A 14,657-nucleotide genomic window follows, 5' to 3' on the forward strand; every position below is an offset into this window, starting at 1 on the left:
TGAATGCCAAAGCCGGAGAGCTCCACTGCCCATTTGATAAGTCTGCCGGATTTTTCGAATTTTTCTAACGCTTTCTCCAATGGTTGGTCGGTTAAGACCGTCACGGGATGCGCGTCGAAGTAGGGTTTCAGTTTCCTTGCGGCAACGACGACGGCGAGGGCTGCTTTTTCGATTAGCGGGTAATTTCTTTCGGCGGCCAGCAGTGTATGGCTGATAAAGTAAATTGGGTGTTGCTGCTTATTTTCTTCCCTGACGATTACGACCGACCGTGGCCGAGGTAAGCGCTAAGTATAGATATAGCGTCTCCCCAGCGTCGGCACCGGACAGGGTCGGAAGTGTTAGAAGGTGGGCTTTCAATTTGCTTGAAAGTCGTGCTCATTCCTCCCCAGCTAAAGTCTTTATTCCCTTTCAGCACTTTAAAGAAAGGAGTGCTCTTGTCGGCCGACCGAGAGATGAAGCGGGCGAGGACCACCATCCTTCCGGTCAGCATCATAACCTCTTTTCGATTCCTCGGCTCCGGTAGGTCCAGTATTGCTTGGACTTTCTCTGGATTGGCATCAATTCCCCTGGCGCTGACAAGCACGCCGAGGAACTTGCCGGCCCGGACACCGAAGTTGCATTTCATTGGGTTAAGCTTCATCTTATATTTCCTTAGTGAACAAAATGTTTCGCTCAAATCGGCCAAGTGCTCATTTGTCGACTTGCTTTTTACAATAGCATCGTCGACGTAAGCCTCGATGTTTCGCCCTTTTTGATCTTGAAACACTTTGTCCACCAGCCTAGTGTAAGTTGCGCCAGCGTTTTTCAAACCGAACGGCATAATTTTATACATGTATGCGCCGTTACCGGTGATGAATGCGCACTTAGGCATGTCTTCTTCGGCCATAAACACCTGATGATACCCTGAGAAGGCGTCTAGCAGGCTTAGCATGGTGTAGCCTGCCGTTGCGTCAATTAAACTATCTATTCGAGGCAAGGGATAACAATCTTTAGGGCACGCTTTATTAAGATTGGTAAAATCAACACACATCCTCCACGCCCCTGACGATTTCCTCACCATTACAACATTGGCTAGCCACTCAGGGTAAGTACAAGGCATGATAAAGCCCGCCGCTAATAGTTTGTCTACTTCAGCTTTGATGGCCTCATCCTTCTCGGCCGAGGAGTTCCTCATCTTCTCGCTTGACGGGCGAGCGGTGGAGAGTACGTTCACTTATGAACGATCACCTCCGCTCACGCCCTGGCATCTCGGCGGCCGAGTATGCGAAGACATCTTTGTTCTTCCTCAGCAGGTCTAGGAGATCGGCTATGAATTTTGGCTCCGGCCGACACCGAAGCGATTACGGTGCGCCCGGGTCAATTTCCACTTCCTCGGTCTCGGCTCCTTCGACCATGCCGACGTTGGTGTCCATCGATTCGCCCTCCCGCCGTAAGGATGGGCTCTTCCCTTTCTCCGATTTCTTCGCCACTTTGAGGGATTGCATGTTGCACCCCCGGCCGATACTTGGACATTGACTATTTCGTCTCTTTCGTCCTTTGAGACGAGCTTTTGCGCTTCCCCCCGGTCCGAGACATACATCAATGTCAGGGCCCGGATGGACATCACTGCATCGGCCTCGCTCAAAGTGACTCGGCCTATGAGAACATTGTAGGCAGACGAACCATCAATGACCACGAACTCAGATAAAAAATTCTTGGCCGCGTCCGCTTGGCCGAACATAACCGTGAGCGATCGATTGACCCTGGGGTACCAGGCCGGCCCGGAGAAGTCAGTATAGCGGGTTAGTGCGGGGGCTCGGGTCTCCAATCTTGACCGAGATTGAGATAGCACTCCCGAACATGATGTTTGTGTAGGCGCCTGTGTCAATCAGGCACCTTTTGACCAAGTGGTTGGCTATGTCTAGGTGGACTACAAGCGGGTCGCTGTGCGGAGCGACGACTCCCTCGTAGTCCTTCTTCCCAATGGTTATATCGGGGATTGTGGAAGCGGGGGTCGCTGTTTTGGGCACAAAGTTGATGGCTTGGTATAGCTCATTCAGGTGCCGTTTGTGCCCATTAGCTTGTAGAATGACATCTTTGCTTGTCTCTTCCTTTCGCTCTCTCCTGTAAAAATGAACAAACTGAGGGCTCGGCTTGGTACCGAGCGTACTCACTCCGACGCTCAAGTTAGTAAACTTAAAGGGATAAGTTGTGTGTTAACTTGGCAAAGTATATTGTAGAGAGATAAGGGAGTTTATACCAGATTTTCTGTTAGTTTTTGGGATCCTTTTCTCAATGAGAGAAGTGGAGTATTTATAGACTTTCACCTTTTGTCACGTAGTGGCCAAGTGGCCAAGTGGCTAGCAGGTGGAAAGACTGTCTTACCCTCGGCCGAGGGACCCATGGCAGGCCGGCGGGCCTGGTTGACTCCATGCCGAGGGGACTGGATGTGAGTACGCGGATATGCCTCTCGGCCGGCTAGTTGCCGAGACCGAGACCCAAGTGACAGGCCGACAGGCTATGTCGGTTAGGCTGTTAATATGTTGACTTGCTGTCTTTTATCTTTGACCTTGCTCGATGTGTTGACTCGGTCAGCGGGTGCAGAATATGCCCCATCAGCTAGGATTAGGGGAACCATGGTAGTATAACGATGATGCGATATTTGGTTTAGGAGGTTTGTTGTGAGAATTGATTCATTAGCAATATAATTGTAATTATTAGGTTGAATGCATGCAACTGAATCAATTAACCCGGTTAAATTCAGACCTAGATCGAGAGATTGGAATGAATAGACCTGCTATGAACAATAGACTACACTAATGAGGGCGAGAGCTAAGTTAGTAGTATTTTAGGGCGGATAGCGGATCGAGAGGACATTTCCACTACCCTTCGCACATCAGACCGACTGACCTAATTTTAACTGATTTGTGTGATATTATGGTGAACCGACATCCTAGTATCTCTTTCTATATTTCCTCGCAATCCCTTTCACTTTTGCCTTGTTACTATTTTTATTGCTTTTAGTTTAGAAATCAGCTCAAACCCCCAAATTGTGACCATAGACAGACTAGAATAGCGAGTAGATAGTAACCGCCTCCCTGTGGATACGATACCTGACTTGCCTCTGCTGCATTAGTTAGAGCCAGTTGGTTTTATTTTTGATAGGGTAGCGACAGCCGTGTTAACCACCAACTTCATCTTCACCTCTATAGTCAACCTATCATCTCCTCCTAGTCAACCTAAGTCATGATAGATTGATTGTGGTTGGAGGCGGTGTAAAGTATAAGGTTGTGATATTATTAATTGTGATGATAGAAAATGAATTACAGTGAGCTTATATAGGATTTATAAGGAGTGACAACTACCTGAAATATACAAGATATGCTCCATGAAATATGGAGGAAATCAAGTAATACAAGTCAAGGAATATGCATGTACTATAACAGCCGAGATATATGCCTAAGTTAAACAACTAAATAATTTGTTCCTTGATTTATGGAGAGGATGATTGAGAGATATCATTGACTGTTAACTTAGGAGATTGTGTATCATTAACATTCCCGCGCAAGATGGACGGTCGGAGACGAAGACCAATCTTGGAATACAATTCGATGAAGCGAGGTTTATGAAGTGGTTTGGTGAGAGTGTCGTCTAGCTGGTCATTACCATTTATGTGTTGTATACGAATGATGCCATGACGAACTTGTTCTTTGATGAAATGAAAAGCTAGGGCGAGGTGCTTCATACGGGAGTGAAAAAACGGGTTAGCGGAGTAGTGTGTGGCACTTAAATTGTCACAGTAAATGTCAGGTGCGGGGATATGAGTGACACCAAGTTCATGAAGAAGAGACCGGAGCCATAAAATTTCAGAGGTGGTGTCGGCTATAGCAAGAAACTCGGTTTCGGTTGATGAACGGGATATGGCTCGTTGTTTCTTCGAGGACCATGAGATAGGGTTATAGCCCAAGTATACGATATAGCCAGTTGTGGAGATGTAGTCATTGGGGTCGCCTCCTCAGTCCGCGTCACAGAAAGCATGAAGGCGAAGAGGGGACGAGTAGGCAAGATGGATACCGAGGTGAAGGGTGCCCTGTAAGTATCGAAGGAGACGTTTTAGGGCAGTCCAGTGGGTGGAGGTGGGGTGAGTAAGGAATTCGGCTAATTTGTTGACGGGAAAGGCGATGTCGGGTCGTGTTAAGGAGAGATATTGTAGGCTGTCAATGCTTGCTCGATAGGTTGTTTCGTTTTCAATGGGGTTGGCAAGTTCAGCTATAAGGGGAGGATGAGAGAGCATGGGTGTGGATGCAAGTTTACAATCTTGAAAGATGTGTTTGTGAAGGAGGTCGGACAAGTACTTGGTTTGGTTTAAGTGTAAGCCAGTTTTGGTGGGTGTTACTTCAATGCCAAGGAAGTAAGATAAGGGACCAAGATCTTTGAGAGAGAATTTGTGAGAGAGCTGAGAAATGAAAGTAGCGATGTGGGTTTTGTTTGGACCGGTGACGATGATGTCGTCAACGTAGACAAGAACATATAGTCGATGTTGGGATGTTAAGAGGATAAAGAGTGAGGGATCCGAAATAGAATTTCGAAACCCATAATGAAGAAGGTGGTTTTTGAGTTCGGTATACCAAGCTCTCAAGGCTTGTTTTAGACCGTATATTGCTTTGTGTAATTTACAAACGTAGTCGGGTTTTCTGGGTCAGTGAAACCGGGTGGTTGGGTCATAAAAACGGATTCTGTGAGTCGGCCTTGAAGGAAGGCATTGTTAATATCGAGTTGGTGAAGGTGCCATTTTTGAGTGACGGTAATAGTTAATATAAGACGAATGGTGGTGGGTTTAATGCCGGGACTTAAAAGTTTCCGAGTAATCGATACCGGGCCTTTGATAAAAACCTTTAGCAACGAGCCTCGTTTTGTGTTGTTTAATACTACCATCGAGATTGTATTTCACGCAATATACCCATTTGCATCCAACAATATTCGGGGCTTGGTTTCGCGGTACAATGGTCCATGTTTGGTTGCGTAAGAGGGCTTGGTGTTCATCGATCATGGCAGCTCGCCAGCGTGGGTCAATGAGGGCTTGTTTGGTGGTGGTTGGGGTGGTGTGAGTGGGTAACAGAGTGGTGGCTTTGGCGTACTTCGGATTTGGTTTTGTAATATTGTTACACAGTCGAGTGACGACACGGTTGGCGGGTGGAGGAGGGGGCGGTGGGGGAGGGGGAGGTGAGTTGTGGGGTGGAGAGGGTACGGTAGTTGGAGTGTTGGGAGGTGGGCTTTGTGCAATCTGGGGTGTCGAGGGGGTAGGGGAGGGCGCTGGCTGAGGCGTGGCAGGGTTGGGAGTGGGGTCGGGTTGGGAAGGAGGGGGTGTTAACGAGAGGAGGCTGTGGAAGAATGATGGGAATGGTTAAATCACACCATTGGTCTGGAGAGGGTAGGGTCGATGGAGAGGTACGTGGGAGCTCAAGGTAGGGAAATTCGGTTTCGATAAAGCGGACGTGACGAGATGTGTATAGTTTGTTCGTGGTGGGTTCAAAACAATGATAGGCACTTTGTGTATTTGAGTAACCAACGAAGATGCAGGGTTGGGATTTTAGTTCGAGTTTGTGGTTGTTGTATGGGCGGAGCCATGGATAGCAAAGACACCCAAATGGTCGAAGTTTGTGATAGTAGGGGTGGGCATCGAAGAGAATTTTGTAAGGTGATTGATTTTTGATGGTAGGTGACGGAAGACGACTTATGAGATATGTGGCGGTGGAAAAGGCATATGGCCAAAACGTGTTGGGCATTTTAGCTTGAGTGAGAAGGGCGAGCCCAGTTTCAACAATGTGTCGATGTCGTCTTTCGGCGAATCCATTGTGTTCGGGTGTATGGGGAGGCGAAGTAAGATGGGTAATGTCGTCATTTAGAAGAGTGGGATTTAATTTCTTATACTCCCCCCATTGTCGGAATAAAATTGTCTTATGGGTTTTTGAAAGAATTTTTCTATAATAGCTTTAAAGCGAATGAACGTGACTTCGGTTTCAAATCTCTTTTTAAGTGGGTATAGCCAAAAATAATGAGAGAAATGATCGACAAAAATGACATAATACTTGTATGAGTCGTGAGATGGGACGGGGGCAGTCCAAACATCGGAAAAAATAAGGTCTAGAGGGGCGTGGGAGGTTAAGGTGGAATCAGAAAAGGGGAGCTTGTGACTTTTATTAACTAAGCAAGCACTACAATATTGAAAATCAGAAATGCGAAAATTGAAATCGTTGTTTAATAATTTTAAGGTTGCAAGAGAAGGATGTCCTAGTCAGGTGTGCCACAAGCTGCTGGATAGTTTGGCCGTGTGTGCCGAGGGCCGAGATGATGGTGGTTGCCACTCGTACGAGCCATTATTGAACTGGCCGAGAAGAAGATTGTCCCCCGTCGAAGTTTCCTTAAAACAAAAAGAGTGTGGTGAGAATAGAGCAAGAGCATGATTGTCTCTACAAAATTGTGAGACGGAAAGTAAATTACGAGAAATCAGAGGAACAACAAGAACATTATTAAAAATGAGTTTATAAGTAGGAGTAGAGATAGAATAAGAACCAATATGGGTAATGGGTAGGGATGTACCGTCACCAATAATCAAGTCGTCGGGTCCGTCATATGGAGCGTGCATCGATAGTGTGCTAAGGTCATTCGTAATATGGTGAGAGGCTCCACTATCAATTAAATAGGATAAGGTGGGGTTGGTGGCGGCAGTGGCGGTGGGGGCATAGGGTCGATTTTGTTTGCTAGGGTGTGGAGGAAAAACAACGTTAGGATAGTCTCCTTTGAAATCGGGACAATCGCTAATAACGTGGGAGGAACGACAATATTGGCATCGGTCTTTAAAAGGCTTGGGTTGAGAGTTGTTGGTAGAGGAGCCACGATTCTGGTTGTTGGTGTAGTAGTTGGATCGTGGTTGGGTGGAGTGATTGGAGTGTTGGTTGGAGTAGCGGTTTTGGTTGGAGGTGTGGTATGGGCGGGCAGTGGCGGCGTGGGCCGAAGGAGGAAAGGTGGTAGCAGGTGTTTGGTTTTTAACAACTAATTCATGTTGAATTAATTTTTCGTGAAAGGCTTCGAATGATATGGGACTATCACGTGCACGTACGGCATCGATGACAGATTTATAAAGGTCTTGGTCGAGGCCATTGATGATTTGGGTGGTGATGTCTTCGGCATCCATTGGTTTGCCGAGTTGTGCTAATTGGGTGGTACATGCCGTAATGGAGAGCATGTACTCGGAAATGGATTTATCGCAAAGGGTTATGTGACGAAGGCGGTCCTTAATTTGGAGTATATGCCCTCGCGACGGGTTGGCGTAGGTGGTGGCTAGGGTTTGCCATGCCTCGTAAGAGGTGGTGGCGTCGAGGATGATGGAGGACACTGACTCGTCAAGAGTACCGGCAAGAGCACCAAGAATTATTTGGTCTTGCCGGAACCACGTGTGATACGCGGGGTTGAGGACAGGGTCAGGGTTAGGTTTGGCGTCAGTGGTGGTGGGTGTGATGGTTTTGGCAGGAGGTAAAGTGGTTCCATCAAGGTACGAGAAAAGATTGTATCCTTGTAGAAGACGGGTAATTTGGAATTGCCAAGATCGATAGGTATTGGCGGTCAGTTTGGTACACGTGCGGAAGGAGAGTGATATGAGAGGTTTTGAGGGTTCGTCGGTGTTTGGGATAAGGGCGTTCGCGTTGGATGTCATGGATAGGGTGATCGCAGTGAACACAAAGACGATGATAAATGTTGAGGGTCGGATCGAGGAGGATCGTGATACCATGTAAAGTATAAGGTTGTGATATTATTAATTGTGATGATAGCAAATGAATTACAGTGAGCTTATATAGGATTTACAAGGAGTAACAACTACCTAAAATATACAAGATATGCTCCATGAAATATGGAGGAAATCAAGCAATACAAGTCAAGGAATATGCACCTACTATAACAGCCGAGATATATGCCTAAGTTAAACAACTAAATAATTTGTTCCTTGATTTATGGAGAGGATGATTGAGAGATATCATTGACTGTTGACTTAGGAGATTGTGTATCATTAACAGGTGGTTGATGATGATTGATTGGTTTTGGGAGGAGGAGGCTACTAATTAGAAGTTAATGATATTGGTTATGGAGAATGGAGGGAGGATCAAAGTGGGTGGATAAGAGATGAGTTTAAATAAATTTGTTTTTAGATGGAAATGTAAAAGGGAAAAAAGAGGAAAGTAACAATTAATTATAAAGCTCTATTACAAGTGACGGAGTTTGACTTTTTTTAATGGCAAAGTGCCTTGGGTACCACGTGACAATCAAAACATAAATATTAGGTACTCCTGGGTAAAGTAAAAAATGTTAGGTATCTTGGTGTAAACGACCTTAAATGTTAGGTACTCCCTGACAAAAAAAAACCCTAAAGGAAGTTATGACCCAAAACTCAACTGAACCGATATTAACCTGACTCGAACCGTACTCGACTCGAAATAACAAAAACTAATTAAATTGTTATCATGAGCTGAAATTAAGCCAGTGCCACAGAGTCGATTTGCCTATCTCATAAGCGACAACATGAGAAAAACCGGATTTCAACCATAATAATGATTTGGATGGATAATCACTAGTTATGGCAAAGTAAACCTCAACCTAAATAACCGATCGAAATGCCTGAATTAATAACCGATCAAATACCTGATATGAGTAACCTGAATAGTACCCGAGAGGCGGAGACCCGACTCAATTTGAATCGAATCAAAACTGAATTGGATTCAATATAATTGAATGATACCGGAACCTGAATATATTTCAATCGTTAAGAACTGAACCGATTGACCTGTTGATTAAAAATATTTATTTTCTCACAAATAGACTCATATTTAGGTGTTTTTCATTCATTCTTTGTTTACTAATGGTATTATGAGTTATTACATTCAAATTAAAAGGTATAAGTACATTTAAGCTTCTTTTTTTTTTAACGCTCAACTAAAGAAAATCATGACCCAAAACTCAACTGAATTGGTATTGACCCGACTCGAACCATACTCGATTCGAAATAACAAAAACTAATTAAATTGTCTAACCAAAATAAACCCGATCGAAATCCAATTAGAACCAAAACTAAAGTCAATCTTATCAAAATCGAACCGATTTAACCTAAACGGAAACTGAACGGAATGACCCGCTTGCCATGTCTTAATCACTAAACAATACGAGTGCAAATAAAACTGCGCAGAATAATATTGTGCATCCGATATTAGAGTCCTGTGAATTTGAATTTTGATTTAGAAGTGGGCAAGAACATTCAAGGATGCCAACTTAACGCAAATGGATTGTTAAAATGAGAATGACAATAGCATCAAATATAGGAGGAGATAGGAGAGCAACAATTGAAGCATCCAAAACATCTGACATTTAGAAGTGAGCAGTATGATGAGTAGTACGTTGGCGCAACGAATAGGTAGTGTGGTTATAAATAAGGCCGGACATACAAAGACACCGGTCATGGCAGCAGCAGCCTGGCATGCCATGCGCGCGCGCATTCCTCTTGTCGATTTTGTCGTTGACGTTCGTGATGCCCGGGTATCACCATCAACTTTGTCTTACATTGTCTTTGCACACCACTTGTTTGATCATTTGCCATCTCCGTTTTCTAATCAAATTTATCTATGACAGCTTCCTTTGTCTTCGGAATCTCACATCCTCAACACCTCACTTACGTCTCGCCGCATTATTGTCTTCAATAAGCTCGACCTTGCCGTTCCTTCCCTTATTAAGGTCCCAACTCGTTTATTTACTCTACTTTTTTTCTCTTTATGAGCTGTGTTTTAGTCAAAGGCAAACAAATGATTAGAACAGAATGACTACCATTTTGTATTTATAACACACTTATCTATGTATTAGGAATGGATGACGCATTTTGAAAGTCGAAATTTTGCGACCTGTGGTGTAAATTCGCACAATAAACAGAGCATTCAACAGGTTCCTTTCCTCCGCCACCCGCAATGTTACTCTCTAGATTACATGGAGAACCAAACAGTGTCACTCTTGTACTCATTTGTAAATTTTTGTATCCAGCTCATCAACTTTCTCCAGGGCCAAGTCAGATCTTTGAGGAAAACTGATCGTGAAAGAAATACCATAACCATGATGTTGTGTGGAATTCCTAATGTTGGGAAGTCGGCCCTTGCCAATGCTTTGCATCAAATTGGACGCATCTCTGCTGCAGGTATTCCTACTCTTATATTCTGCTCGTCTGCTACAACAGTTTAGCATCATATTGGTAGCACAATGACATTATTTCTATGTTACTTCCACTGGACTGCAAGTGTTTAATATGAATGCTGTTGAATTTCATCGGACACTAGTATTTTGTGAAAAAGTTCCATGTTTTATGACTATCATAAAGTGTCAACGTGTCATCTCGTGTCCAAAGGTTGAAGGGCTGGGACACATGACATGCAGCGGAATTGAAAGGTCCAAGTAGCATAAATCTGTCATTTTTTGTGACATTGTGTTGCTTATTAAGATTCTTCCTCTTATTTCAGAGAAAGGAAAATTAAAGCATGCGGTAGTGAGCCCATTTCCTGGTGAGACAAAGAGTATCAGCAGCCTAAAGGTAATTTTTGCTAGAGCTGATCATATGGCTCATCGTAAGACCTACCCTATCGGCCTATCCGTCTTACTCCAAATTTGAAATTCCGTCTTGCTCCGACTTTTTAATTTGGGCCAGACATAAGCTAAGGTTTTAGCCCTGCCTAGCCCTCAATTAATAAAATATTTTAGGTTGGTGCTGGCTCCTGTGGCTATGACAAGTGAAATAGGGCCATACACTCCATGAACTTACATATTAAAATTCCAGATTGCAAGCCATCCTAGCATTTACATATTGGATACGCCTGGTTTGTTGCCTCCAAAGATGAGTGACTGCAATGTCTATGCAAAACTCGCTCTAACAGGTAAATCTGTTTAACTTTGAATGGGGGTTTATTCCATTTTTCTGTATAACTGTGACCTATACACATATTAAATGGGTTTTCTCTGAACAACCTCTGTTTGATTTCTCATCGACGATAAGCTATGGAAAGTCTCTTGTAAAATGATTTTACACTAAGATACCTTAATATGATACATTAAAGACACTTGTACCTAGACCTGGCAAAATAAACCCGACCCGAAAAGGCTGACCCGAGACCCGAAATCGACCCAAACTGCCTCACCTGAATGACACCCGAAGGCCGATTTGACCAGACCCGACCCGAAAATGACCCGAGCTTTCATGGACCCGTAACAGACCCTACCCGAAATGACCCGATATGAGATCACCCAACCCGAAATGACCCGACAAAACATAACATTAATTGACCCCAAAAGACTTGAAATGCCTTTTTTTCTCTTAATCATTGACCCGAAAACATACCCGTTTGATTTCTCATCGATGATGAGCTATGGAAAGTCTCTTGGAAAATGATTTTACACTGAGATATCTGAAAATGATACATTAAAGACACGTGTACCCATGTACCATGTGTAAACCCACCAAACATGACTATTTGTGCACAGGGGCAATATTGTGAAGAATTGCTTAGAAAATAATCAGTTTCTTGTAGTGATGACGCGAGTACCTGAATATTGATTCAGTGATCGACTGCTTTGGTTTTAGGTAAATTGGACAGTGATAGTTGATTTATTGGGTAGATATTCTGACCTTCAGAACCCTGAGAGGTAATTGCTGTTTCTGAGTCTTCTTTTTCTGTGTTGCAGGTGCTATTGGAGACAGTTTAGTAGGAGAGAAATTACTTGCTCAGTTATTCCTTTCCATCCTAAATCTAAGTAATGAACACCATAAATGGGAGAAGCTATCTACATTCAAGGAAGCACCTTTAGTTAAAGATGACATAACGGATAAGCCGGTGTCAAATAAGACTCAAACAAAAGATTTTTCCACTGACCATACTAAGGTAAAGTTCAGTGCTAATTAAGGTGCCACATATACGCATCGTGTTGTTTTTTCTTCTTCTTTTTTTCCCCTCACAGCACGGTTACACTCATAGCCTCATTTCTAATGGAGCCGAAGGTTCAATATACTTTGGCTTTAGGACACGGTTGAGTAAAATAAAATATTTCATTAAACTGATCGTCCTTTTCGTATTGTGGAACAGAGGTTGAAGGATGCAAATCTCGACACAGATTTTATAATGGGTCATTAAAACAACCTTGTTGTGTTTTTAACACATAGTAAGGCTGCTTACTTCACCCCCTAACCCTTATATAGGTTTGAGCTTTTGAGACTTTGACGTAATGTTGTTGTATATGAATATCTCCGTGTATATTGTTTTGGCCAACCCATACTATGGTGACTTATCTGTGTTATTTACATTTATCTCTTTTGAGGCTGTGCCGTGTCCAACATCAAGGATATGGGTATGGAATACGTTCTCATGTCCGACCCTTGCCAACCTGATACTTAATAAGCTAGGAAAGCTAAAGGAGGCGGCCTACATGACAAAAGAAGGGGAGAAACTTTATATATAGACATTTAGTATATGTATTGCCTTTTATGTCTCACATGTAACAAAATCTCCGTCGGTAATCTTGAAATAACTTTTTAGTCATTGTTGCCTTGAATCCCCTCTGGTACTGTTGAACAGTCAACGAGTGCTGATGTTTGTAGTAATTTACACAGGATTCCGTTGTGTTATCTGTTCGTAGCCGCCTGGCAGAAGCCATATCATCCTTCAAAGGTAATTTACATGAAGAAAAGGACATGATGAGGCTCATAGAGGTAGAGTTCTTAAGTTTGAGGGAGGCTTTCAATGTGCACAAAGGGTCAGACGAGGATATTGATCACAAAGTTGCTGTAAAATTACTCAACCTTTACAGGACTGGAAGGCTCGGTCAATACATATTAGACAACTTGTAAATTCTGTTCATTAACTACTACTACTCCCTCCTTTCGAGCCATTTTCATACGTTTGTTCAAGTTATATGACAGGAAATTTGAACAAACGTACAAAAATTTATCTGAAAGGAAAGAGTACATTCGAGTGGTGTTAATTGTGAATTTAGTTCCAATATTTGTGGGAATATCGAGTTGGAAGCTTCATTTTTCGATGGCAGCAGCAACAAGTCTTGACCTTTAGTCAGACCTTGTAAAACCAACCCAGTGATTTTGGATTAGACCCAAGTAAAATAGTTGAAGAAATGATCAAAAACAGAAGTGGACCTATATACTGAAGTTTGTTAAGACTTGAGTAGATATGTTTCAAAATTATTGGACTCGAAAATGACTCGACATGATAGGATGAACTTGGCAAAAAAAAAAAAAAATATCCAAAATAATGTAATTATCTAAAGCGATTAATTAGACAAAGGTCCAAGTTGTATAGACTGACACAAAATGACGTATCCAACCATCATTAGTTAATCAATAATGCTCTCAAAACAAATCTAAATTTAAAGCAGTTCATATACTATACAATTGAGGTAGTACTTCTTATTATTTATTTTCTAAGTTTTATTTTAAAGCTTTTGAGTTCTGATTTAATATAAAAAATTTGAGCACATTTGCTAAACATTACACTAAAAAAATATAATATTGCTCAAAAACTATATTTATAAATGGTAATATACTTAAAAAAAAATATATATGCTCAAAAAGTACAAGGTTTGAGGTACTAATACATTTTCTCAATTTCAAGTGATCAACATCAATATGATTACATGGAGACGATGTATGGATTGATTGCTACTGAGTTAGAGATACCATCCAATTTTATATTAGTCTAATCAACAAATATCTTTGCTTCTTTTATATGGTCATTTGTAGAGTAGTTGTAAGTTTGTAGCCCTTATAGGCTATAGCCAATTGTTGGTAGATCATTTGCATTGCTAGTTTCATAAAATGTTTTCTTCGTCCTAATTGTTTACTTATCTTCAATTAAAATATATTTTATGTAGACCATCTTTTACAAGTCTTATTGTTATTTAACTAGTTTAGATCTCGCACAATGAATGCATGATATTTATAGAGTTATTGACATATACCCCCGTGTAATTCACTTATTTTTCATGCTTCTCCTTAATGTATTTTGATTAAAAAAAATAAATAGCCCCTCCTATTCACAATTAACTTCCTTATTTCCTTTTTCGTCTATTCACAATAACTTCTTTATTTCCTTTTTTGGTAAGTCATAAGTGTTTGTGTGGTCTAAATTTAATTGTATGGTGGGGTAGTGTATTTGTGTGGTCCAAATTTATTTATAGGGTGGGGTAGTGTATTTCCTTGATTTTTGTATCAGAATGAAAGGGGAAGTTTAGTGTGAATAGGAAAGAGTAAAAATTTAAATCGTAAGAAGTAATAAAATGAATAATATTTTTTAGCTACAAATTTTTATCATAAAAAGAATGAATTTTAACAAATATTTATTAATACCATATTTTAGCCGTAACTTATTATCATAAAAAGTTAATTTTTATCAATAAGTTATTTTAAAAAAGAATTTCTTTATCTTAAAAATATCAGAGATACATTTGTGCAAAATGTGAAATATTAAATGTTATTTATATTTAAATACAAAAGATTATATACATTTATAACTTATCATGTCTACACTTATAGTATATACTAAAAATAGCAAGCATTATTCTAGAAAATATATTTTAGGCGGGAAAAATTG

General features: G+C 41.6%; 1 protein-coding gene across 2 annotated transcripts; it reads left to right on the forward strand.

The window, feature by feature from the left end:
* The first annotated feature begins 9,146 nt into the window (after nt 1–9,146).
* LOC141647906 (DAR GTPase 2, mitochondrial) lies at nt 9,147–12,906 on the forward strand. 2 transcript variants are annotated; one of them, XM_074456276.1, is made up of 8 exons: nt 9,147–9,561; nt 9,655–9,756; nt 9,883–9,960; nt 10,075–10,207; nt 10,527–10,597; nt 10,841–10,937; nt 11,743–11,939; nt 12,665–12,906. In XM_074456276.1, the coding sequence occupies exons 1-8, from the start codon at nt 9,409–9,411 to the stop codon at nt 12,899–12,901; spliced, it is 1,068 nt and encodes a 355-aa protein (XP_074312377.1). In that variant the 5' UTR covers nt 9,147–9,408; the 3' UTR covers nt 12,902–12,906. The 2 variants fall into 2 exon arrangements, with proteins under 2 accessions (XP_074312377.1, XP_074312376.1); XM_074456275.1 differs by having other exon boundaries at nt 9,150–9,561; nt 10,057–10,207.
* Nucleotides 12,907–14,657: the final 1,751 nt, after the last annotated feature.

Source organism: Silene latifolia, chromosome 3 (genome assembly GCF_048544455.1).
Source record: "Silene latifolia isolate original U9 population chromosome 3, ASM4854445v1, whole genome shotgun sequence".
In the NCBI taxonomy this organism is placed as follows: Eukaryota; Viridiplantae; Streptophyta; class Magnoliopsida; order Caryophyllales; family Caryophyllaceae; genus Silene; species Silene latifolia.